General features: G+C 33.1%; 3 protein-coding genes across 3 annotated transcripts; 1 reads left to right on the forward strand and 2 right to left on the reverse strand.

Annotated features, from left to right (window-relative positions):
* Window positions 1-9,789: 9,789 nt before the first annotated feature.
* LOC115722731 (BI1-like protein) lies at window positions 9,790-11,757 on the reverse strand. Its single transcript, XM_030652019.2, has 4 exons — window positions 11,338-11,757; window positions 10,740-10,853; window positions 10,457-10,614; window positions 9,790-10,334 (listed from the first exon to the last, which is right to left on the reverse strand). Exons 1-4 carry the CDS (start codon window positions 11,591-11,593, stop codon window positions 10,128-10,130), a joined length of 735 nt encoding a protein of 244 aa, XP_030507879.2. The 5' UTR covers window positions 11,594-11,757; the 3' UTR covers window positions 9,790-10,127.
* A 6,909-nt stretch (window positions 11,758-18,666) lies between these two features.
* LOC115724180 (pentatricopeptide repeat-containing protein At5g18950) lies at window positions 18,667-20,823 on the reverse strand. The gene has a single exon (XM_030653653.2). It carries the CDS (start codon window positions 20,486-20,488, stop codon window positions 18,755-18,757), a length of 1,734 nt encoding a protein of 577 aa, XP_030509513.2. The 5' UTR covers window positions 20,489-20,823; the 3' UTR covers window positions 18,667-18,754.
* A 3,557-nt stretch (window positions 20,824-24,380) lies between these two features.
* Window positions 24,381-27,770, forward strand: LOC133030764 (uncharacterized). Its single transcript, XM_061103619.1, has 4 exons — window positions 24,381-25,894; window positions 25,992-26,168; window positions 26,290-26,982; window positions 27,077-27,770. The coding sequence occupies exons 1-4, from the start codon at window positions 25,031-25,033 to the stop codon at window positions 27,251-27,253; spliced, it is 1,911 nt and encodes a 636-aa protein (XP_060959602.1). The 5' UTR covers window positions 24,381-25,030; the 3' UTR covers window positions 27,254-27,770.
* The last annotated feature ends 208 nt before the right edge of the window (window positions 27,771-27,978 follow it).

The following is a 27,978-nucleotide window of genomic DNA, read 5'->3' on the forward strand; positions in this document are numbered from 1 at the left end:
TAAGAAAATATTATTAATTGAATCATAAAAATTATCACAAATTTAGATGCTTCTTTTATACATTTTAATATTGTAATTTATAAATGATTTTTTATAAAAAAAAAACATTAATTACTTGTTCATTTCAAAAATTCAATCAGAAAAGTTATAATATAAAATGAATTAGCTATACAAATTTATTATTTTATCTATTTTATCTTTTACAATAATTTATAAATATATTATAATTTTTACAACTAATTATAATATCTCAGAATCTTATTGTTTATCTAAATTTTAACGACGACGATGATGTGTTAAGAGTAACAACACGTGACACGAAAATACTGGGACTAAATTAATGAAGAATATGTTAAGTCATGATTGTTGGAGTGACCGTTAATTATGAAATGTGGTCATGATTGTTAGAATAAAAGTCAGACAGTTACTCTTACTCCTAGCTTGAATAAGGTGGGTGTCTCCAAGATAGAAAAACAATAGACTAACACCTTCATAAGTACGATGAACAATCACCACACACCTACAGGCCAAGTTAGTAAGGGGTAGAGGACACTACCCCCCACCATAGATATGAGGACATTCTCAAAGGTAGATGAAGACATCCACACAACACTATGAATACCCATAACATACAAGGGGTCTCGGGGGGTCACCTCGAGATGACAATTAACGCCCCCTTAGGTTAGGTCTCGGGGATGTCCCCCCCAAGTGTTAGCTTCTATCTCCGAATGTGGTCAACGACTGTGTCACACCCTTAGGAGACCCTCATCGTCAAGGACTAGTTCAAATGTTCAAATCCCACAAGAAGCTCAAAGATAGTTATAAGCCCACGAAAATAGTGAGATATTATCATAAAAATCTGACTTTAATTACCTCCGAAAATCAAGAAGACGGTTGAGATAGTTCTGTGTTGGTTGTATCTCCTAAAGCGAGAAGCACCGACCTTTTCTCCTATATAAGGGGTCACCCATAGGCTGGGAAAAGGATCTGCAATTTTGAGCACTTAGAGAAAAAATACTCTTTTATTATTTGCATTCAAGAGCCTGTTTTTGACTTTTGTAATTCTGATTAATAAAATACAAGGGGAGTAGGCTATTACCGACATCTGGGGTCAAACCTCTTTAGATTTTGGTGTCTTTCTTTACATTTATTGTAAATTTTAGTGTCATTAATTACATTCACTGTTACTTTTTTTGTTTACATATCATTTATTACAACTTCGCATTGGCTGGCTAAAAATTTAATCAATATTTTGGTGCTTTCATTGAGAGTTTTGACCAAAATCTTTATCGAAAAAAATTGTGTTAACCCGAAGATCTCAAGAACGATTTGATGAGGAGATGGATAATGCCCAACAAGTTCCATCAGCAAGCAATCTCCCTGGAAACAATGGAGAGTGACCCCCGCGTCTTGGTAATGGTGGTGCAACCACCACCATCACCACTGCCTAAACTACTGCTGGTCAAGGAACAACTGGCCAAATTACTATCGTCGGGCAGATAACTGCTGGGCGTACCACCAACGCCACCACTGTTGGAGGCAGTGCTACTGATGGCGCCATCGGAAGGGGTAATACTAAAAACTTTATCCCACCTAATGATGGCACGGGCCAAACTCAAACTGGTCGAGGCCCTGGCGTCTTTAGGCCACGAAATGAATCCCATGTGGATATCGAACGAATTGACCCAGAGATGGATCAGCTGCGAGACGCAATAGGCTGAATGCAAGGCCAATTTCAAACTGTACACCAGGAGTAAACTCAAACTCGAGCGACTTTAACTAAAAGTCTCGCTAACCAAAGGAGAGAGTTCCAATCTTGGTTGGAAGATCATGCTCGAGAAATGAGGAGGCACCAAGATGACCAAGATCGTCACACTCAAGAAGCTGCCGACTTAATTCGAAGCTTCTTCAACCAAAACACTCAAGGGTTGTGTACTGACACCCACAACCAACAAATACGTCAAGACCACCGAACCTATCCACAGGAAGTCCCTACCCCGAGAAACCAACGGGAAAGGGTGTTCTATGGACCTGAAAAATGCTCAGGGAACCAAGAGAGGGCTATGAGTCACCCTTCCAACAGGGTTCCCCACAACAACAATCGACCGCTCCCTACGGATGAACAAGTCCTACCCGATCACTATATGGGACGTGATGACTCCATAATGTTTGTCTTAGGTGAAGCAGTGGAGGAAACTCGAGAAACAACAATGGTGATCATGGTGGAAACGGTGGAAGGATAGCCCAACACAGGGAGTGGCAACCCCGCGACCAACCACGAGAGGGCAATGAACGCTCGAGAAACAAATGTGAATTATTTGAGATAACGTTGTATATGTATGCTATGGTGTGATTTGAGCATAAATGAACCTTGTTATCTACCTTTCACCCTAACCTTACATTATAAGCCTATAAAGTCTTATTGATTTTTAGATTGTGTATAATTATATTAGTGGAGAATGGTTTGATAATTAAGCTTATGGAGTAGATTTTCATTCAAATACACATTTATTTTGAGATGAGCATTGACTACTGTCATGCATGAATTGATTTGAATGTTAGTATTATGATGAGTTAATTGAGCACACGTACACACATGAATTGAGTTTGAAAAGTAATTATCTTGAGTTAAAATTCTAATAATTGAAGAGTTTGAATTTTTCTTGGAATTATAAGTGGTTGTACAATTTGTGAAACTAAAATTATTTTTCATAAAGACCAATTTGTTTAAGCACCATTCATTTTATCATTAACTTACTTGAGGACAAGCAAGAGTCAAATGTAGGGAAATTTAATAAGTCAATATTTTATCCTATAAATATAGCTAATTTATGTATTAATATTCTTAAATTGATTCTTTAAATTATTGATTATTGTGATTATAATTTGTTAGGCTATTTTAAAGACTAATTGTGCATTTGGAGTCCTTTGGAGGGATTTTAGCACATTTTGGTAGAAAATAGTAGAAGTAAGTGAGCTTGGTTTGACAAAATGGAATGCAATTGTGATTTTTGATGACCTTAGAAGCAGAATTGGACTTGGAGTTGAACATGAAAGTTGTAGATCTCGTCTTTAAATTTTTAAAACATCTTGAATTGTCTAATTTTGAGTTATATTGAAAAAGTTATGACCAAAATACTAATATGAACACCCGACAGAAATTTTTCAGCAAGTCATGGCTACAGCGAGCCTCAACGTTCGCCGAGACGAGAGCACGATTCTAGATTTTTTTTAATTTTGTTTTTTTTTTAATCAAAGGATTTTTATGGGATATAAATAGGACTTTTAGGGTTCATTTTTAGGGACTTTTAGACTGTGTTTTTAGAGAGAAACTCCGAGAGAGATGAGAAGAGGAAGATTGCGTCATCAATTGTTCATCATTTTAGTTCTTTTCTTGTCTTTAATCTTTTACTCTTGATTATGATTTTGATTATAATGATTATTATGGAGTAATTTCTTTTTAGTTAAGGATTATTTCAAAACCCTAAAATATGAATTCTTGATTTGTGATAATGAATGTTATTCTTAAATTCTCTCATACTAAATTGTTTCTATGTATCTATTTGAATGCTATGAAATGAATATTGTGAATTCTTGTTAGGTGTACAACTAATTTAATTTTTGCATTATTCTATTATCATATTAGAATTACTTCTCACCTAATAGTTTAGGATTCTAAGTAGAATGATCATTTGTAATTAATAGTAATGTCAAATGTATTATTGATTGTGATGAAAAATTAAACCTAAGTTTAATGAATTATATGTTTCATTGATTTGTTACCTAGATTAACTTATTTCCATAGAAATTAATATTTTTCTTAGGTTTAATAGATTGCATGCTTCATGATCTATTGCTTAGTAAAAAAAATTAAGTATTGAGCGTTTTGCCTTAATTAATTGTACTAGGGAGGTTGAGAAAATTAATTGCTTCAGCATTAATAGCGGGGTTAATAGTTTAATTGAAAAATCAGAATAGTATTTATTATTATTGATCTTGAATGATTATTAAGGGTGGAGATTAATCCTTAACTATTTCTTAATAGTGTAATATCTATCTTTATTTGCTTTCTAATTTATTGTTTAATCTTTATAAACTAAAACCCCCACTTTTCATAATAAATTGATAATAGTCCTCACGAGATCGACATGTATTTATTGTTATGTTGAAGTAATTGGTAATATAGAAATAAAAATTAGTAAATTTTTTGTAGTAAATGACACATATGAGTAATTAAGAGTGCAATTCTAAATTTATAGTGGAGTTAGGAGAAATTAATATTTTTTTATTAGCAGATTGGTTACATAAGCTCATGGTTCCCGAGATAATATTATCTTGTAGACTCAATTAGTTTATTTATTTAATCAATTAGGATTTTAAATAATGACTATGTCTTATTTATAAATTTTACTAAGCAATGTCATATTTTAGAAAGAAAAGATAAGTTAGAGTTTGTTTATTAATTAAGAGACTTTTAATGGTCTAATTAACAAATATATTTAAATGGTAATTTTGTTTAATAATTAATTGTAATTGTTAAATAGATAAATTAGCATTTCAGTAATTAGAGAAGAAATATAGCATTTTAGAAAGAAAAAAAAGAGATAGTTTTATTTAAGGAATAATTACATAAGGCACTATTTTTTGTAAAATAATTATATTTTTATGTTCAAAGAATGTTTTTTTACATTTTTACGGTTTTCCAAAAAATAACACGAAAACAACATAAAATCAACAAGAAAACTACATAAAAGTAACATGACAATAACAACAAAAAATAACATACAGATAACAAAAAATCAACATCAAATTAACAAGATTACAACATAAAAAGACCGTATTTTCTGTAAATAAAATAAAATAAAAAAATCGTAAAAATGTTTAAAATTTCGTGAAACTGTATTTTTGTAATTTTTTTTGTTGTTTTTATGTTTTTGTAAAATAATCCCTTTATTTAAATGAAATAAAATAGCATAAATCAAACCCATCAGCCTCACTATGTCTTTAGACCATGGGGTTTGGATTTAAGCCTATTATATTATTTTTATCAACCCATTATTCTCTAAAATCTAAACCTAGGAGAAACACTATATATAGAACATAAAGCCTTTGATTCACAACTTTTGACTCACTCATCTTTTGTCAAAAAAAATCAGATTATTCTTTATTTTATAGTGTATTTTCGAATTCTCTAAGGTTTTTTTCTCTCAAATTCATGTAATCTTGGTGTTGAGAATTGCCCACATAATTTAAGGTAATACTCAGTATAGTGAGAAAGATTGTGATGAACACAATCGAAGGAGAAAAAGAATCTAGATTCAGTTCTTAATCATACTTTGCAACAAAAAGGATCAAGGGTCAAAAGAACTGAATGGAATGAGTCGTTATTATTCCACTGCAACCAATGTAAAGTTTTCTTAACTTTATATGTATTTATTTATTGTTATAACCAATGTAAGGTTTTCTTAACTTTATATATATTTATTGATTATTATTATAAGATTATTCATATTTAGAATGTAAGATTATAATTTATAATCAATATACATGAATAATAAATTAAAATCATGATAAAATAATTTCCAACATGTTTATGTTAAGAATAAACTATTTGATTGTCAAATTAAGGTGAATTAAAGTCTATAGCTAATCTCCACTCTAATAATGAATTTATTTATTTTGTACCATTATTGAACAATAAGCCTTGAGAAGGTAACTAACATGGACACCTGAGTTCAATTGATTAAATCTATTTTGAGGTAGGACATCAATAATGATTACTGTAACTCTGAAAATGGTCAATTCGAAACATTATTATTAGTCAATAATATATGAGAAAATAGTGGGAATAATAATATGTTTATACTGTTACTTCATATAGTACATTGCTCATATTTTATGATTCTGATCTATTTTGGAGACAAAAATAAGTCGTTATTTGATAATATATGTTAGATTAAGAATCCTTGATAAACTTTATATGGTCTAAATATTTAGATTTTTTGTGATGAGATCAACGGTAGATCAAATTGTCTCATAATTTGCATCGACTAACTATTGTTGTGATTAATGTTTCGATTTCGTTGAGAATCTTTAAATAATCTAAAGTGTGATGTGTTATGAACGGCCTAAAGTCCATGTATATTAGTAATGACGAGAGATCAAATTTGAGATTATCTCACATATATACTTATTGAAGGTAGCCTAGAGCTTACTCAAGTATACGCATTCCTATCGCGATATCGGTTACATGCATGTTGGATTGGTACTTAACTTATCATCATTATGGTACCAAGGATGTGTTAGCAATTGACAAACCAACATCGTGAAATATAGTAGTTGGTTTTAGTGATATTGATTAGAAAGGTTGGATGGATTATTAACTCTACTTATAAGCATTCATGATTCTAGGAGAACGTATTTTGTAATTAAGTGTCGAATCAAAATGAACACCTACAACTTCCTATCTCGTACATGTAGTATAATGGTAAGAGGAGTTATTTTGTGGTTAGGTGTTGTGTGGACACTTAGAGCTTCCTCGTTTATAAAGGAAGAGTGTGTGGCGTGTTACGAGGACATTAACTATACATTATAACTGCGATATTTCATTACAGTGTTAAGGGTACTTTCTTTTGTGAAATTACTGAACTTAAGTGATAAATATGACCATCATATCTTTCTCTCGAAACATGAGGAGTATTATTGCTCCATTAATAGTGATAATATTCCATATGTGGTGAGAAAGTTGCGGGGTTTCTTTATTAGTATCATAACACGCACTTACAAATAACATGTCAATGACTACACTGACACGACTTACCTAAACGTATGTACTAAGAAGTTATTTTTTATTTGAATTGTTGGGAGCCAAAGATGTATTTGATTAGTGGGAGCCATTGTTTTCATGTATGATAGGCATGTTAGTAATTTCGATTGGTTGTTGAATACATGTATATTCTAGATAACTCTTTGATGTTGTGTGTGCACACTTGTTGATGCGAGCTAGTGACTTAGTCTCGGTGCTATGATCGAGTGGATTCAGATCAGTAGTTATCGTTGTGTTATATGAATATCAAATTTCTCATTATGTGTTACATTTATATCTTGTCGATATTATATGATGCATAATTAGTTTTATAGACATTATTGTTTCTTGAGATTTCTGTGTATTGACACTATTACTTAGTGAGCACATATTAGTGTAATTATGTAGTCCAAGTGAAAAAATGTTAGAATATTTTAATTGGACTTACATAATTAAGTGTTGCTCACACAGTGTCGATTTTAACACATGTGGATAACTATATGCGTGATATAATGTCGATTATGCAATTAGGACCATAATAAAATAGTCAGTTTTATTAAGGAGATAATTACATAAAGTACTATTTTTGTAAAAATTTTATATTTTTACATTTAAAGATTTTTTTTTATTATTTTTTTTATGGTGTTCTATAAAAACAACAAGAAAACTACATAAAAGTAACAGGAAATAACATCCAAACAATATTAAAACAACAACAAAATATAACATACGAATAACAAAAAATCAACAACAAATTAACAAGAGTACAATATAAAAAATACATCAAAAGATCGTATTTTCTGTAAATAAAATTATAAAAATTGTAAAAATATTTAACATTTTGCACAACCGTATTTTTGTAATTTTTTTATTGTTTTTGTGTATTTGTAAAATAATCCCTTTATTAAGTTCATTTGACGCACATAGTAGCACCCTAATGACTATAGGTTAGTCCATTAAATTATAGTCTACTAGAAATAAAGTAGAGACCCAATAGCTCAATTCTACTTCTTAGAGTAGAATATATATTTATGTATATTGAATGGTGAGTGAAAAATAGGTGAGGATAGTAGTCTGTTAAGGGTTATTCTCCATAAAATTCTTTTGCGTATTTTTTACTTGTTTTGTGGTTATTGTAGAGATTTGCAATTGCTAAAAGATAGTCATTGGAGAAACAATGTCAAGTTTAAGAAGTATTTTTATTACCAAAGTAATACTCTAAATAAAATATTTGATCTTGAACAATATGGGCATGATTTTGTATTGATTCTTGTTGATAATTGTATGCTCATTATGTAGTAATTATAACACAGCCGACTTAGTTCGAGTTTGAACTCCATTACACACCATGGATGAACTGAAGTAAAGCTAAAGAAGAAAAAGACAAAATAAATGGCGATGAGATATTCAAGGCACTAATATCATATTAGAAAATAGAGAAGAGAAAATTATGGCAAAAGAATTCTCCTATTGATTATTGAAATAATTTATACAAGTTTTCTTTTTATACTATGTAAATCAAGAATGATAACAGATTAATTACCACTTGTCGAGCTACTAAATAACTCTATTTACAATAATAACAAAAATATAATAGTCAAAGGGAAATTTGAAATTCCATGCTTTAAATACCCTATAATTTTTCCCCTAAATGTATAATCATTAAAATTGGTCATATATGACCACTTTAATGATTTTCCTAAACTACCCCTCACATTTCAAACCATCTCTCTCTCTTCCTCTCTCTCAGCCAAACTAATCCATCCCAAACCCACTCTCACAGTCGACGCCACCCATCCCAAACCCACTCTCACCGACGACCGTCCACGGTGTACCCAGCTCCGGCGTCGACGTCAACCCCGAACCACCCAAACGCTGCACCCCATCTCAGCCCCCTTCTCTCTTCATCTCTTTCTAACCGCAAGAAAAAAAAAAAAAAAAAAACCACTTGGTCCGATGGTCGGACCATTGGGTCCGATGGGGTCCGATTGGACACTAATGGTGCCTATCATCTCTAGATATGTCACCTTACAATTTGCTAGCGATATTCTCTAAAAGTTATTATATTAAATTATATGAGACCTCAATACTTAGTTGGACTAATAGCGATATTGACACATAAGGGGTGCTAGGCACCGCTGACGTCCTTTAGCATTTCTCCTTAATAAATGGTAAATGACACCAACCTATGTTCTACAATAAGATCATACGAATAAGTGATTTCTTATTTAACTAATCAAATCCATAACTATCTACCATTGAGTGAATTATCCTCTTGAATTATTCCTTTAAAATCTCTTGAGAGTTGAGAAGCATACCGCAACGGAAGCTTCGCATGGAATAGATTATAGATCAACCCAATTCCAAGTTGAGAATCAATGTATAGACTTGATTCAACCAATTTTGTTTGTTTTTCTCATATCTTACTAACTTGTACTAATAATACTTTGGATTCATTTGTTAAATAATAATAATAATAATATAGTAATAAAACATTTAATTAAAATATGTATTGGAGTGAAAGAAAAATAATATGAATATTGTACTTGATATGATAAATGCACATATAAACACAATTTTATAAACAATCAATCCGTTATTTTAAGTTTATTATATGTATGAGATTCATAATAGAAAATTTTGATCAAAACAAATATATCAACTGCTGAACCAAACGATCATGTGTGTGAGATGGTCATGTGAAACTCTATTCCCCATTCTTGATTAAGGCAAAGGAAAATTTTAATGATCTATTTGTACCAGACTTCGAGAAACGCCATGGAATTGAATATAGAAGAGTTTTCCACTGATTTTTTTTTCTTTTTCTATTATTTTGGTCTTCCCATTTCTTGTTTCTCGAATATCAAGTCAATTTTGATTAGAACTCCTAACAATGCGAAAAACACAGGCATACCCCCACACAAAATCCACACAACATTCCTAATTGAGAGAACATTATTGTTATAAAAATCCACACAACAAGATCCAACAACATTCCTAATTGAGCACATTATCAGTTATTGTTACAAAAAGATTCGGGAACTTTACAAAATTATATAAGAAAAAACATTCACTTGATGTAATGAGTCACCAAAATATGAACATTATAACAATTCATCTAAACATTATTCAACTTTTAAACAATCTTGACACAAACGAAAAAGGATAGAAGTACTGACAAATTCGTAACTAGTGACATTTCAGTCAAATGTAAAAGATAAGAAGTGCAACAAAACATTTAAACATTTGACATTTGTATCGTTTAGTACCACCTTTCAGAAGAAAGGCCAAATTCATGTGTACTATTATGTTCACAGAAAAACTAACCCTCAGATTGCTTCAGCATCCGCAATATTGTAAGAAACAAGTTTAGGATATCCAGGTAAAGAGTGATGGCAGCCCAAATGTACTCATCGTATGTGAAGCGCTTGATCAAATTTTGAGTGTCGTAGACAATATAGCCCGAGAAAATAATTGCACCAACCGCACCATATATAGCAACAGATGTTGACCCGAGTGGGAAGAATGCCTAAAAAAACCAGCAAAAGTTTTACAAAGTCAGATCAAGTATACAAAGAGATATTATGAACGTGCACAAATACACTCATGAATGGTTGAGTTTCCTATGTAAAATTATGTATCTGATCTGACCTGGATAAAACTAGATAGAACAAGAATTATGAGACCAGTGAATAAGACTGGTCCTAAGAAGCTGAAGTCCTTGCCCTTCTTGGAAGCCCAGAAGGTGTATCCAGTCAAGGATGTAACAACAGCTGAGGTTAAAATCAATGCTTCAAGTACAATTTTTCCTGCAATTAATAAACACTCGAAACTAAGCATGTTAGAAGACACATCAATGAGCCAAATCATAGGACTCAAGAAAAAGAAAAATGACATAAAGCCTAGATTTCCAATCAAAAGTATGTGTACCAACCATCTGTGTTCGCGCAGCTAACACCAACTGTTAGACTAAGTGACAGAGTAAAAAGTCCAAGGAAGATGAAGTTCAGAGGATGTTTTTGCTGGTAGACATATAATGGCCACAATACTGCACACAAACCACAACGTATAAACTTTTGATAAGTTATCAATATCACAATCAAGAAAATGGGGAACCAGGCCTATATCTCCATCACAAAGAAGTGAGTAAAGCTTCAGCTTTTAATATTCAATGATCATCATTTACGACGGTTTAATAATACATTTTTTCTTCTCCACCAGTTACTAACAACCCACTCAATCAATCTATCAACAGCCCAGTGAAATGATCAAGAATCTAATTATGTTCCAAATCCTAACGAATCAGAAAAGGCAAAAATGAAATAAAATAAATAACCTAATTCGATATATTTCACAAACATGATCAGCAATCAACAAGGACAATATGTATCTATCTATACATAATTTAAACGGTGTTAGATTAATATAGGGATAATTATAAATAAAAAAGACAAGTCAACAATCGAATAGACCGATAATAATAATAATAGCAATTATGGTGTGTAGAGAAAGCCTAGGAAGGAGATACATACAGATGAGGGGAAAGATGGCAAGGAAGAGAAGAAGGCCAGGGCTGCTCCTAAGGAGATCATTGACAGGCGAGTACAGAACGGTGATGGCGGACACCACCGTGGTAAGAAGGATTTGGGCCGCCAGAATACCGTACACCTTGCGTATGAAACCCCATCGGAGCTGATTTTCTCCGGCGCTAAGTCCCGGATACAAAGTCTCACCGGACTCTAGATCTACCTCCTCCGCCTTGCTATGCACACCAGTGTATCCGTACATCTCTGCTTCTCTCTGGATATTTTCTTCTCTTGCGTTTGTTTTCTCGGAAAATTTCAGAGCGAGAAAATATAATAGATCGAAACTAATTGGAACGACTTCGGGGCTAAAGTCTCTCTCTCAGTTGGTGGATAATATAATAATTAATTAATTAAAATAATATTTAATTATTTTATTTTTTCTCTGTGACATCTAATCGCACAGTCCGTGGATTCGCCGTTGGATTGCAGTTGAACCGACTTATTCCTCAATCGACGAATGTAATTTATTAAAGGATTAATTGCTGCGAAACTTTTAATAGTTTAATTTTACTTGCGTTTAACCTTTAAAATACAAATTTTGACGGCAAAATTTATTATTTTGTCCTTTCCATTTGTTTTTGACAGTTAATTGTCAAGGTGGCTATCCACATGTACATTGGGTATTGTACAATATACACTAATATTAGCCCACATGAATAAATATTTAAAAATAAAAAATAAATTAATTTAAAATAAAAAAAATCATTTTTTTCATTTTTCATTTTTTTTTCTTTTTTTTCCTTTTTTCCCTTTTTTGCTTGTTTTCTTACAGATTCTCTATCTTCTCTCCTCCCCCTCTGTATACTTCGACGACGGACTAGGGTCGCCCCACACCAGACTAGACCGTCGAGTGCCCCATCAAGCTCTCTAGCTCGCTCTATCTCTCTCCCTCATGAACTCTCCGGCCACACGACTGTGAAACAAAACCGTCGTCGAACTCCTCCTCTTTCCCGTGCTTCCTTTCTCTCTATCTCTCGCACTCTCTTTCTTTCTCTCTATCACTGTGAAGCAAAAGTTGCGATGGTGGTAGTTTTTTGATCTAGGGTTTGGAGCACTAGAGGAGCTCGATCTGATGGAGGAGCCCAAATCTGGGGTTTGGACTTCTCCTTCTTTGTTTTCTTGACATGTTAAGTTGTGGTGTGCGGTGGTTTCATATTTAGGTTTTTTTTTTTTGGGGGGGGGGGCGGGGGGGGGGGGGGGGGGGGGGGGGTTGTCAAGTGAGGAAGAAAGAGAAAGAGAATTTTTAATTTTAGGGTTTCCAATTTTTTTTTTTTCAAATTTTTTATTTTTTTTATTTACAATTTTTGATTTTATTTTAATTTTTTAAATATTTTTTTTATGTGGACTAATAAAATTGTGTCATGTGTACACTATGTCCACGTAGATGTATACGTAAATATTCCAACATGGCACTTATCACCTAAAATTGATAAAAATATTAAATTGCTAACAGAACATGAGTATTGAGAGTTTTACCGCCAAAATTTGAATTTTAAAAGTTAAATACAAATAAAATAAAAATGAATGTCAAATCTTTTATCAACAAATATAAAGGCAAACAGCATGTTGTTGAAGATGATGATTTAGACTTTCGCCTATAAAAAAAAGTGATTGTTGCCTTGTTAAGAAGAAATCGAAGGTTAATGCTGTTAAAAATATTTCCCTCGCTAAAGTTAAGAAAGGGAAGAACCAAGTTGATGAGAGTCTAAAGGTTTCTTTCTAGTTTCTTTATCGTTTTGCCCTAACTTCTCTTATTTCTTACCACGATCGAGTTTTCTCTGTATGAGTCGTGTATTGCCAATTTCGAGCCTTGTTTTTTTTAAAAAAAATAATAATAATATTGTTGTAGCACAACTATTATTCAACTAATATACAACTTAAAATGCAACTAGAAATAAAAAAAAAATTAAATGGGCATCGTCATGAAAAAATTTGTCAGTGTTTTTTTTTCACTGATCAACAATCAATCGTACCTTAATAATATTATGTAGAGAAACAACTATTAGAATTTTCTAAACCAACTTTATAACAACCAAATGAATATATTAATAAAACTAACCATGTTATAATCTTTTTCTTAAAGAGCTTTGTGTTGGATTGTGGATATGAAATTGCAAATATCATAAAAACTATTGTATCATTGATAGTTTGTAATCATTGATACGTCTAGTTTCAGAGCGTTGGTAAAATATTAATGTAACTGTAATGCAACTATGCAGAAACTTAAAAACTAGCACAATGTTTCTATGTATGTGGCTCTAGATGAATTCAAATTTTCTTTGTTATTCGTGATTTAATATGAATAAATCAACCATTGAAAATCTGAAAATAATGTTATGCAACATGAGAAACATTAACTAGTGTATTGATACATTTTTCTTCAGTTTATACCTAATTTGGATTGATTAGGAACTCCAGATCTATTTCAGATAGATCTACATTTTATGAATCTGAAAATTGATATTAGGAGGATTAGTATTCTGGGATTTTAATCGTAATTCACAGTTAAATTTTAGTTTTTAACTAATTTTTCTGCCTGATTTTGCATGAATCTAAAATTGTATGTGTTTGGATTTCTTCCGGTCTTCTTCTCAGGTGAAGTAACCGGAATTTATGGTGATTCTCCAATCCACCATATTCCTCTTGAAGAAAAGGAAGCCTAGTAGTAATATTCTAGAGTTAATAATTACAGTAGTGTGTTTACAAAGAATTTGCCTTCGATCTTAAGGTGGAGAGTCGAAGGGATTATAGGAGAAGAAGTCGAAGCTTGGATCGGAATCCCTTGCCTTGTGTGTCTCTGGGGGTATTTATAGGCCGATTCTCTTGCAAGGATCACCGTTGATGGATCTTCATGAGAATGAACCCCCACTGTTAGATTGGTAGGTGGCATATTTTTCATATGGTCTTTACCGATGTCAGATGATATTGGCTGTACTGACGATGCTTTGGACGCGTGTCACTTCAAGGCCTTCCTCATTTGAATTACCCTTGCTCCTAGTCGTTAGATCATTTTGCATGGTACACAAGGGCATGCACGCTTTATGTGGCGTGAGAGACAACCTCTGACATCGTACATAGGAAAGGAGCGAGCGGTGGGCCCTTAGCTTGGCACGTGCGGACCAAACCCCCGCAGGTCAAAGAAGCACCCCAGACTAACACATCTTAATGGAAGGTTTATGATCTTCGCAGGAGCAAGAGGTCCCGCCTTTCAAAGGAGAGGGTTGTTGACTCGTGGACACATCCCTTATGGTCTCCAATCGTGAGGACCTTGCTCGCGGAGGTCTGTGAGGACTGGTCCATAGGGTTAGAGCCTTAACCCTTCGGGATCACGGATTGAGGCCTTTAGGTAGCTTAATGATTTCTTGTCTCTCTTTAATTATTCCCTACGGGTTATGCAAGCAGAAAAGCAGATAACACTACAAATAAGGCTTTACTCGAAGGGAAAAGGGACAACAAATCTGACTTACAAAAAATCTACTAAAATTTATATTCACTTAAAGAATATCTAAAAATTACATTGACTTATGAGATAGGTAGATTTAACTACTGTATTACATAAAAATACTATGTTCATACTATTATTTTTATAAGTACTTATTACATTCTTCATCTAATTATTTCTAAAGTATTAGTTATCCAAGTGGCTCAATTATTGTTAACGAATTTCTAAGAAAACAAAATCTTTTAAAAGAAGTTGCCACCAAAACTTGTTTATCAATTTTTCTAAATCACTACACATTGTAACATGTAAGAGAAAAATATTCATTACATAATTTAACAATAGTTGAGCTACAATTTTCAGAAGAATTTCTTTACCAACACAGGAAAGTAACTTTGCATCCCAACTTTCAATTCTTTTTCGCAACCTCTCTTTTAAGAAACTAAAGATTGTATTTTTATTTCTACCTATTATATTCGACAGCCCCAATTAAGTACTATTATCCCCAACTTTTTGAGCATGTAACACTGAACACACTTGATTTTGAACCTAAACTTCAATATTTATACTAAAGAAAAATTGAAGACTTATTAAAATGAATCTTTTAGCTTGAAGATCTTTCAAACTGAGACAACAAACTCACCACATTATGAGCCTCCCTTTCATTTGCTGGGCAAAACAAATAACATATGTGTTACATTCTCAAATCTTGCTAGCCACTTTACATTCCCAAAGCCACCCCTAGCCTCATAATTACTAATCAATGCAAAAAAGCCTTCAACACATTTAATAACTAAATAAGGTAAAATGGGATCACCCTGCCTCAATTCTCTAAAAGGTATAACAGGACCCATTTCATGCGACCCATGAACCACCACGTATCGAACTGTCACCACATATTGCATCACTAAAGAAATCCACCTCTTGTCAAACCCCATCTTCTCCTTCATTGAAACTAAAAAATTTCATTCAATACAATCATAGGCTTTACTCATGTCGCATTTTAATGTCATATACCCTTTTTTACCAACTCACTTCCTCTTCAAATAGGGGATGACTTCAAAAGAGACCATAGTATTATCTGCAATTGATCTTCCTGAAATAAAAGTACTTTGTGCACCTAAAATAATAGTGGAAAGAAGTTGCTTCAGCCTATTCGGAAGAACTTCAGAAATAACTCAACAAATCACATTGCTAAGCAAAATAGGTCTCAAATTCACCATATTCTGCGGACCTTTTATTTTAGGAATCAACACAACATTAGTATAATTCAAACCTAATGGAAACTCTCCTATTTGAAAAAAAAAATCTTTCAATCAACTCTACTGATTCACCCCAATAGTATCAACAATGATGATAAAAGACTGACTCATACTATCTTGATGCATTTGACAAAGAGCAGCTCGGATTTCCACATGTGTAATATCTTCCAACAAAAATTAATTTTGATTCTCGGTAATGGAAGGTTGAACACAATTAAAAACCCCATTAAAATTAGTATTTGAACCTTGAAAAAAATTATTAAAATAGTCTAACATCACCCCTAGCCCACTACTCAAATCAACTCAAACCCCATCCAGTCTCAACAAGCTGTCAATTTGATTGATCTTCCTTCTATTAGTAGCCATGGAAAAATTTACTATTTTGATCTTTTGCCTTCAATCACATTTGCTTTGAGCATTACTTCCAAAAAATCTTCCTACGTGTATACACCTAAGATAGATTTTTCTTAGCCTCCTTCTAGTCCTTCACCGAAATCAGATCCTTTTTATTTTTGAGAATTTTTATCACCTTTTGACACTGTCAAATTCTCTTTTTGAAACTCCCAGTATATTTTTACCCCAAATTATTAACTCCTTACTATAATGTCAAAGCTTGATAAGAAATCACTATGATGACACATCTCTCAGCTAGGGATGCACATTTTTCCCACGGGGATGAGCCCCGCGGGGACCCGCCCTTAATGGGGCGGAAATTGTCCGTCTAAATGGAGAACGAGGCGGGGACGGGAATCAAATTTTGTCCCCGAATGTTAAACGGGGCGGGGACGGGAATTACACTCTCCGCCCTGACGGGGACCCGTCTAATTTATTAATTATTTTTTTATTAATATTTTATATTTTATATATGCGTTTGTATTTTTTTTAGTATATAAATATCATTTTTACAATTTTTGAAATTGTGTTTTTGTATAATAATTACTATATTTAATAGTAAATAATATGTAATATTTTATCTTTCATGTAATTTAATAATTTTATACATTTAAATTTTTAAAATAAACTTTAAAAAATGGCTCCCTTAACTAAGTATTTTCAAATTTAAATTTTTTAAGAATAGGGACGAAAATAGTAATACAAAGATCCAAAGACAACAAATTACGATATGAGGTAGACACATATTAAACATTTTATCCATATTGAAAATATCATACCGACTTTGAGACACCAGTGCCCTTTCGAGCCTCACCTCTACCCAATTATCAGTGTCGCACCTTTTTTCTCAAGTGTATTGATATCCATCAAGCTTAAGAGCAATTAAACCACAATCTCCAACTATCTCTCAAAAACCTTGCACTAACCAATTTAAGTATGGTTGACCCCTCTTTTATCATCTTGGCTCAAAACATTATTGAAATCACCAACTACATACCAAGACAACTTAGATTTTTCCTTCGATTTCCCCAACAAGTCCCATGTATGCTTTGTTAATACCCTATTCGACTCCCCATATAACCCTGTGACCAGATACTCTTGCATCCCACCAATATGAATGTGTTAATCAATATGATGTTGTGAATACCTGAGAATGTAAACTCCTCCAAATTCTTCCAAAACATTTCTAAACCACCACTATGTCCTTGGGAATCCATCAAAAATTTGAAAATCCCCCCATGCATTGTTGTGGAAGCTGAAAATTCCCCAAAGGTGAAGCACTTTGTGTGGAAAATGGCTCATTCATGACTCTCTACTCATTCGACGTAATCGTCAAGAGGGCTTCAGATTAATCAAAGTTGTAACAAGTGCTCTAATTGTGCAAATGAGAATGTGTTTCATGGATTGTGGGGTTGTAAGGTGAATTAGTGTGTGGGAGATGTGTGGCTTCAAGCAACACGTGCGAGATGTATTTGAATATTTCTTACTTGTATCTTGAAATTGTGGTTCATTAGAAATAATAGTACAAGGGCTATGCGTGGTGAAAGAAAGGAAGACTCAACGACTAGTTGCGGTTTGGGTTCCACCTACAGAAGGTACATTAAAGTTGAATGTGGATGCTGGAAAAAGAGTAAGGTTTGTACTGGGATCAGTTGAGTGGGTAGTAATGAGGAAGTTGGATTATGTTTGCAACTTCTACTGTGCTGCAGCAGAAGTGTTCACCATTACGGGGGAAAATGTTAGATGTTCGCATTGGTTTGAAGATAGAAATTCAACGATATTTACAAAGGTTTAATATAGAATCTGATTGCGTAGAAGCTGTCTAATTAATTCATCGCAAGGAGAATGGCTGTAAGGATATTGATGGTATACTAGAATTATATTAGAAGCTTATTATTATTTCAGAAAATTAATGGAGTAACTCATGTATTAGCCAATCAAATTTTGACAAACAAAACTAGTGCAATATAAATTGAGATTAATCCCCGTTGTGGGAGAGTCATGCTTTACAGTGAGATTCGCCAATTTTTTTGTAATTGTAATGGTTACTAAATGGACTTTTGTTTCAACCAAAAAAAAAAAAGATGAGGTCCATATAAAGCCTAGAGACCCAAGAAGAAAATAGAAAATGGAAATATAATCCATCAATGAATATCAGTTGTAAGCACAACTATCAAAAAATAAATGAACCAACCCTCTTCCATTTATTTGTTTCTCACCAATAAATTGTACAAAGTTGTAAAAAACGTACCCAAAAAAGCATGATGAATCAACTTCTCTCTAAGATCTCTAAGTATGTTTCAACAAAATTAGAATTTCCTTGGCAAAGGTTATGAACCAGAAATCTCAACATGTCTTTTTGAAGTATATAACCTGTCCTCAACATATAATCTACAACAAGTAAAGAATCATTTAACCTATCTCTTCGAGTGAAACTTCCTATTAGTCTCAAAAACGTTTGCTTCCTTGGTTTTAGCTTATTCCTCAACATCTCTACCAACCACTCCATACCCTCATCTACATCTCCTACATCACAATATCCTACAGCGAAAGCATCAAGAGTGTCGATCCTCGGCTCCAAACCCGCCTTAATCATCTCATCCAAAAGCATCTTTGCTGCATTCATGTCTCCCACCTGACAAAGCTTTTTTATTAAAGGAGTATAAGAGGAAGACGATTTTTCGACACCACGAGACATGAGCTGATTTAATAGTTCAATGCTCTCCTCTATCTTCCCCTCTTTACAAAAGCCTTTAATTAGACAATTATAAGTATTCAAATCAGGAATGATACCCTTCTTGGCCATTTCTTTAAACATTTGATCAGCTTCACTTACACTTCCTTCTGAGCAAAGCAAAACAATCATTATGTTGTAACTTACCACATTATCACCAAAACCTTTATCACACATCTCCTTGTACAACTCTCTGCCTTTCCCAAATTCACCAACCCTACAGAAACCATGAATCATTGAGTTGTAAGTGTATTCATTTGGAAGATAACCCTTTCGAATCATCTCGAACCAAAGCTTCCTAGCTTCTCCAATCCAACCTCCAGTGCAAAGACCATGTATGATTGTTGTATACATTACCCTATCTGGAGCATACCCTCTATTCTTGAGGTCATTAAAAACTCGAAAACCCTCAAGAACTTTTCGATTCTTGCAAAGTCCATTGATCACCTCTTGATATGTATAAACATCTGGGTTACGATTTGTTGCAATCATCATATGAAGAAGCTCAGAAACTCTTTCGTAGTTCTTCTCTTTGCTGAACCCAGATACTAATTTATTAAAAGAAGCATTTTTAGGAGCCAAACCATCTTCCAAAACCTGCCTAACGAGTTCATAAGCCTTGGAAATTTGATTCTCATCACAGAAAGCATGAATGAGATACTCAACAGTCTTCACATCCCCACTAACACCACACTCAATCATTTCTTGGTACAATTGCCAAAAAAGATCAGTCCTCTTAATTCTAAGGCAACAAACCAAAGCCAAATTCCAAGTCTCTGTCAACAAACACACTCCATCACTTTTCAACTTAGCAAAAACGTCCATGGCTTCCTCAACCAACCCATTTTCAAAAAGACACCTAAAATAACATCCCAATGAAGCCGGTTCGGGAGTGAAACCAGTAAGCTTAAGAAACATTTTCGCAGATTTACATGCCTTAGCTTCTAGCAATGAATCGAAAAGCACATTACAAGAAATTGAATCAGGTAAAAACCCAGAATTAGAGCTTACCCATGTGAAAAAACGAAGCGAAAGAAAAGCGTTGTTTTGGTGCTTCAAAAGCTCGTGGAAGAACCTAGGGTCAGAGAAATCAAAGGAAGGATAGTCGGAGAGAATAGTCTGCTCCCACCTGGGTCTCATTCGAGTAATCTTAGAAACTTCCATTGCAACTTGGGTAAAGTCCGGGTCTTTAGCTTCTATAGCGAGATTTCTGAACTGGGTATTGGCGTTATGGCGTAGAGAGCATAAAACCCCGCATCGAATCCTCATCAACACTTTCTTTGATTTTCAATTCACAACGAACAAAGACAAAGATGAAGATACCGATCTAAAATAATTTGGAGTTTGAAATAAGAAATTTGAGAAAAAAGATTTATAAATTCGAAGCTTGAATGTGACAATGTAAATCCAGGTAAGGTAACGATTCAAGATTCTGAGAACTGCAATGGCTGTTTACCGAGAGAGTGGGAGAGAGTTTGGGGCCGCAAACTGGTGAAGAAGGAGAAGTTGAAAGCATCAGCGTTTCTGTGAAACGACATACCTTCGTTCATATCATCAATTGTACGACATGTCGTATTTGTACATAAATCATATAAACATTGGATTGGACCCCTAACTCAAGTTTTTTTCTTCTATATAAAAAAAAAAAAAAGTTGAGATGTAAAATGGCCCTAAATTTAGTAATTAAGTTAGTAAATGTTCACTTTTTAAAAAAATTAAGAAAATGACCAAATCTAATAAATTAGCTAATAAAAATTATAAAATACATTTATCACATATTTTTTAAAAAAACTATATATAATAATAAAATTAAGTTACATAATTTTTTTAGTATTGCATATTATTATATTGTAACAAAATTAAATAAATATATTTGATCATTTAAATATATATAGCAGTATTAGATATATCGTAGTACTGAAAATGAATATACCACAGTAATAAAATTATATACCACAAAGAAAGTATAACAATACTAAATTAATACTCAAAAAATATATATCGTGCTAACAAAATTATATATACCACCATTAAAATATGAATACATACCAAAAAATATATATATAATAAAATAGAAATTAAATATCATATTAAATAAATGATATATTATAGACAACAAAAACCATATACCATACAATAAAACGTATATACCTGTAATAAAAAATAAAATAAAATAATATAATATTATTAAAAAAATTATGTATATCATATTAACAAAATTATATATAAAGGTATACTAAAATAAAAATTAAACATACATTATCTAAAATAAAATGATATACTATACAATAAAACTTATATACCATATAACATAAAATATATACCTTACAATAGAAATATATATAAAATAACAACAAATAAAAATAAAAATATATATAATGCTAATAAAATTATGTATCATGTCAACAAAAGTACAATAGAAAATTGAACTTAAATATTATTTAAAAAAAAATTATATACCGTATAACAAAAAATACATATACCATACACCAAAACATATATACAAAAAATAATAATAATAAAAATATAGATAATAAAAACTATACATATGGGTATATATATATGTAGTATACTATACTAACCAAATTATATACCACAATTAAAATATATATACCATGACCATTGTATATAATAAAATAAAAACTAATTAAATATTATTTAAAATAAATAATTATACAATCAAAAAATATAAAAATAATAATTAAATATATGTCGCATGTCAATAAAATTATATACATACATTAAAATATTTTTATTATGCTAATAAAATTATATACCACTATTATACATATCATAATAAGAAATAAATATCATCTAAGAATAATAATATACTATACAACAAAATAGAAATATATCGTACAACAAAATCTATATACGAACAACCTAAAATAACTCATAAAAAATTAAAAAAAATTTGACATAACTTTAAAATAAAAAAGATTTTAACAAAACTAATATAGACATACCATAATGTTTAAATAATTTGCTTCTAATTCTAAAAAAAAAAAAAAAATTAATGATTTTGAAATGAGGACATTTACTAACATAGTCTTATGATTTATGGTCATTTGCTATATTTTTTTGAAATGAGGACATAAACTAACATAGTTCTATAATTTGGTGCCATTTACTATAATTTCCTAAAAAAAAAAAAGCTTTTTTCAATAAATAAATAAAAATACATCTCATCTTATTTTTTTCAATTTAACTAGTTTTTTTAATGTGAATTTGTATTTGTTATTATTTGTATGTTTTTTTTTTTCCAGATTGCAAAATGTTTTATATATGGAGTAATGAAAAAAAAAATCAAACTTTTAAATATTAAGCTTAAAATAATTAAGAATATAATTAACTTATGGCTAATAAAGATTTTTGCCCCCTAAACTTTAACAAGTACCAAATCATAGGGGTGGGCATCCGATCCAATCCAACCTTTTTTTGCTCATCCAATCCAATCCAATTAGTAATTGGATTTGGAAAATCATCATCCGATCCAATCCAATTAGACCTCAAAATCCAATCCGATCCAATCCAATTACTAATTGGATTGGATCGGTTTTTTAATTGGATATCCAATTACACACCTAAATTTTAATATTAGCTTAAAAATATAAAGAAAAATACGTAAAAAACTAACTATCACTTTTTATTTAAGTTTAATACTTCATAAATATACTATTCTTACAAGTGTATTGTAGCTAAAAATTTTAAATAATTAAAACAACAACATTTCTAAGTAATAAAATAGAACAAAATATTATGAAAATAAATACACTAAACAATTAAGTGTTACAAATTCAACATACAAAAAAAAAATCTAAGAAAAATATAATAAATATTTATTATATTTTACAATTTTTTTATTATATAAATAATTTTTTAATATATATAAATGTAATTGGATTGGATCAGTTTTTAATTGGATTTTGAGATTGACATCCAATAACCGATCCAATCCAATTAGAATCCAACTTTTAGCATCCAATCCAATCCAATTGTAATTGGATATCCAACTTTTTGTAATTGGATTGGATTGGATCGGTTCGGTTCAATTGGATTGGATTGGATGATGCCCACCCCTACCAAATCATGCCCTCTGAATTTTTCTGACCGTTAAACATTTTTCTTGAACAATTATGATTGTTATATTTAAGGACTTTTGTCTAATTTCATTCAATTTTATTATTTCAGTGATTGTTTATGTATTAAACCATGCTCCCCAAACTTTGATATCTACTAAATCATGCCCTTCGAACTTTGACATATACTAAATCATGCCCCTTGAATTTTTCATTCATGTTAGACTTTTTTTTACTAAAAATAGACAAAAGTCCTTTAATTCAATAATCTCAATAGTTCAGGAAGCATTTTTAACGACCTTAAAAATTCAGAAGACATGATTTAGTACATGTCAAAGTTTGGAGGTAAAAATCATAATTAGCCTTAACTTATTATTCCTATACTTGCAAATGAGAAAGTTTGACTACTATTTATCTATAACTACTATAAAAGTGACAATCTTATTTTGGGCTTCCACATATTAAATTACTAGAAAGTCCTCAATTCTCACCCTTAGTTTATTATGTTGAGGTTGATCATATACATTACAAAAGGGAAATTTCATTAATTGACCCTAATAAAATACCTCATTTCAAAATTTATACCCTCTACTAATTTATACAAATTAATTCCACTATTACTCATTTCTACCCAAAATACCCCTCAAATTTAATTTTCCTATTCTCTCTCTCTCTTTCCGTCTTTCCCTCTCTTTCCCTCTCTCTTTCTCTCTCTGTCGTTTGCTATTCGAACGCTGCCCCACGACGACGACCCAACGACCCAACAACGCAGTCCACGACCACGACCCCACTCCGGCCACCCACCCACGACCCTGACCCAACCCTCTCTCTATCTACTGTTCTCTTTCTCTCTTTCTCTCTTTCTCTGTCTATTGCTCTCGACATTGGAACCCAACCCACCCACACCCACGGTCGACATTGGAACCCAACAAATTTTCAGAGAAACCACCACGAACTGTCGCAACCACCAAGGTCCGTGTTCGTCGAAACAGAACAGAGGTCGTAGCCACAAAAACCACGAACAGTCAAAGGTAAGTTTTTTTCTTATTAAAAAAATAGAATTTTCATAGATTTGGATGGGAATTTGTGTATGTTATTCTGATTAGATTGTTTTAGGTTGTGTATACGAACTTGTGCTTGTTTTTCTGCATATTAATCAGTAGTGTTTTATTGTTCAAACAAGTTATCGATGACATATCGATAGGTTATCGATATAATGTCGACAAGATTGAAAGTTGTTTGACCATTAGAATTGTCTGTTGTTAGTGTATGTCGATAGGATATCGTTGGTGTATCGATAGGATGTCGACCTTTTTTGGAATAAAAGTGCAGGTCTATAATGTCGATAGCATATCGACCTTATGTCGATATCTTGTCGACCAGTTGATTGAATTGTTATGTAGTTGATATATGTTTGATAATGTCGATCGCATGTCGACATGATGTCGACCTTATGTCGACGATTTTTGTTTACTGCAAATATAGTCCAGGTTTCTTTGTATGTCGACAGGATGTCGACAGTTTGTCGATATGCTGTCGACAAAGTTATTTTGTTACTGCTTTTGTGATAATGTCGACAACATGTCGACAGTATATCGACAGTTTGCCGACCAAATTATTTGTTTACTAACTGTTTGGTAATGTCGACTGAATATCGACATGATGTCGATGTTATGTCGACCATTTTTTAATTTTTTTGGCAGTTATATTGATTTGTTTTTTGTTTTTTCAGATGGCTCCCAGACTCATTATTCCAGCACCCGAGCATTTTACTGGCCGCGTCACATATAGAGGCACTGGAATTTTTGCAAAAATCAAAGCTCGGTTTGAGGAGTTCAACCTTAATAACACGGCGAAGGAAAGCCGTTTCGGGAGCTTCTGGAATGCCGTACCCTTGACATTCTCCTCGGTGTTATTTCACCAGCTGATGCTCCACAAAATGAAAGTGGATGCTCAGGAGGAGTTGAGGATGCGGTTTTACGTTGGTCGGAAGGAGGTCAGATTCGGGGTGCTGGAGTTTGCACTCATTACTGGCCTGGACTTCTCCTCGGGGCCAACAGAAGAGGAGAAGGCTGCGCAGGTCGCGCGCTCGGGGTCAGACCGATTGATCAACAAATATTTCAACCGGTCTGATAGTGTGAAGACAGAAGCACTCCAAGATAGGTTCACAAACTGTCAGAACCCGGAAGACTTGTACAAGCTCGGCTTGTGCTTGTTTGTGGAGTCAGTGCTTCTGGGCCGCGAGGCAAACGCGCTGATTACGCCTCACATACTTAGATATGTGGAAGACCTCGAGTTCTTCTTCCGGATTCCTTGGGGGAAGCACTCATTCGCCAGACTCATGCACTCGCTTCAAAAAGGCATGTTGAAACAGAAGGCCAACTACGAGAAGAAGCTGAGTTCGGATGTTCAGCACGGGTGCAAATACACAGCATATGGCTTCGCACTTGCAGTACAATATTGGGCGTACGAGGCCATTTTGGAGGTTGGGAAGAGGTATGGCACGAACCACAGGATTCGGTTCCCCAGGATGCTTAGCTGGACGAGCAAAGGCGATATTGGGAAGAAAGACGTCAGCGCATTATTTTCTAGACGGGTATGATTTTCACTTATGTTCAGAATAATTATTTAACATAAATGCTTGTAATAAATGCTAAATGGTTTTATTTTGATATTTTTTGAACCATAAACAGAATCTTGAAGTGGTGAAGGGGCTACTTCCACGGACAGAGGAGGAGGCATTTGTGAGGACCATATCTTACGATGGTGTGGAGAACCTGGTTGATGATGGTGTGGATGACACAGAGGCTGAGGCAGGTAGTCAGGTACCAGAGACTCAGGTCCCAGACACTCAGGAAACAGACACTCAGGTACCAATTTTTGGAACTTTTTTTTTATGTCTTTATTTTTTATTGTTTTTGTTTTGTGATATTTGTTACATTGTGGAATTATCGTATGCTTACCGTATTTTTTTGATATATATTTTTTCAGGCCACTGGTTCAGAACCTCAGCCCAGTGCACCATCTTCATCAGGCGTTCGGGGTGCCGAGTACACTGATTTAGTGGCGAGGTTGGATAGGATCGAGGCTGACACTCAGGGTCTGTATGCTGCTCATGTCGAGCTGAAGAAGGCATACGAGACCAGCCATGTAGAGCTGAAGGGTGGTCAGAACGTAATTATGGAGCAGCTCAGAGACATATTGGCCATGTTGAATCGTCCGCCAACGACAGCTTCAGCACCGGAGGCCCCAGCAGATCCATCTACCCCACCACCAGCTGCTTCACCCCCAGTAGAAGAGGAGGAGGTCTTCCCCGACGACTACGATCCTTATGAGGGAACTCCAGCGACTCCGATCGAGGCACAACCTGTTATCCATGTACATGACACCGAGTCGCAGGGTGAGATTCTGTCGATAGAGGCACCACCTGTAGTGGTTAAGAGTCGGAAGAGGAAGAGAAAGCCTCCTGTATGGTTCGGTGACTATACGGAGATGAAGAGGAGACATAGGCCATCTTCGACTTTTGATCCCCTGGAGCCACCGGATGAGAAATTGTTAATTACTTTCCGAAAGTGGTGTGTTGGACTCATTCCGAACCACCGACTTCGGGATTTGAGAAGTGGTGATTACGGTCCAGGATTCTTTTGGATAATGCTCACACCAAAGGAATGGCTTACAGATGACGTAAGTAAAGTATTTTATAATATTACTTCACTTTACAACTTTATGTGCAATTAATATATTTTTTTGTCTAACTGACATTTCCCTTTATATGCAGCATATAGATGCAGCAATGCATATGCTGAGGAGGCGACGCACCGACTATCCACTGACATTTCCTCAGAAGGGTGTCATTCTCTCCACATTCGTGACCAGCATGATCAGCAGTGCATGGACGAGCCACAAGGGTTCGAGGAGAAACTTTGTGTGGGAGGATTATGTAATATCCCGATAAGCCTAATGGTAAATAATTCGAGTTTATATTTATACTATGGGTTAATCAGGTAATTATTGGGATTATGATCTTACTAATCTATTTCAGTATAAAATTTAAATTTTGCTATAAGTGAGTAAATAATTGTAATTTGTTAATTACAGAGATTTATATAGCATGTGTGAATGTAATATGAGCTATATGTGGAATAAAAATATTTTCAGGTTGGGCGACCCTGGAGACTCAATAAGTGGATATATAAGCGTAATTTATTAATTACGGGGATTTATTTGAAATACGTGGATACAATATGAGTCATTTGTGAAATAAAAATATTTTCAAGTTTGGCGACCCAGGAGACCTGATTGGAGGTCAAAAATGTCACAACAGTTTTAGTTAGAAATATTGATAAGATTATTGGGATAAGTTGATTTTAGAAATATCGGGGTATTTTAGAGTACTCGAAGTTGGCCAAATACCTTAGAAATAGAAATTTCTTAGTGGCTAAGAAATAATAGATAACTATTAATAATAAAGTTTTTATTAATATTATTATATTATTATTATTAATATATTATTATATTATTATTATTAATATTAATATATTATTATAATATTATTTATTTATATATAAGTTAACATAACTTAATTTTATATATATATATTAAGTTATCAGTGAAATAGAAAAGAACGAACGCGAACGAAACCCTCGTCCTCCTTCCTTCGATAAAACTTTCTCCCCTTAT

Source organism: Cannabis sativa, chromosome 9, assembly GCF_029168945.1.
Source record: "Cannabis sativa cultivar Pink pepper isolate KNU-18-1 chromosome 9, ASM2916894v1, whole genome shotgun sequence".
NCBI lineage: Eukaryota > Viridiplantae > Streptophyta > Magnoliopsida > Rosales > Cannabaceae > Cannabis > Cannabis sativa.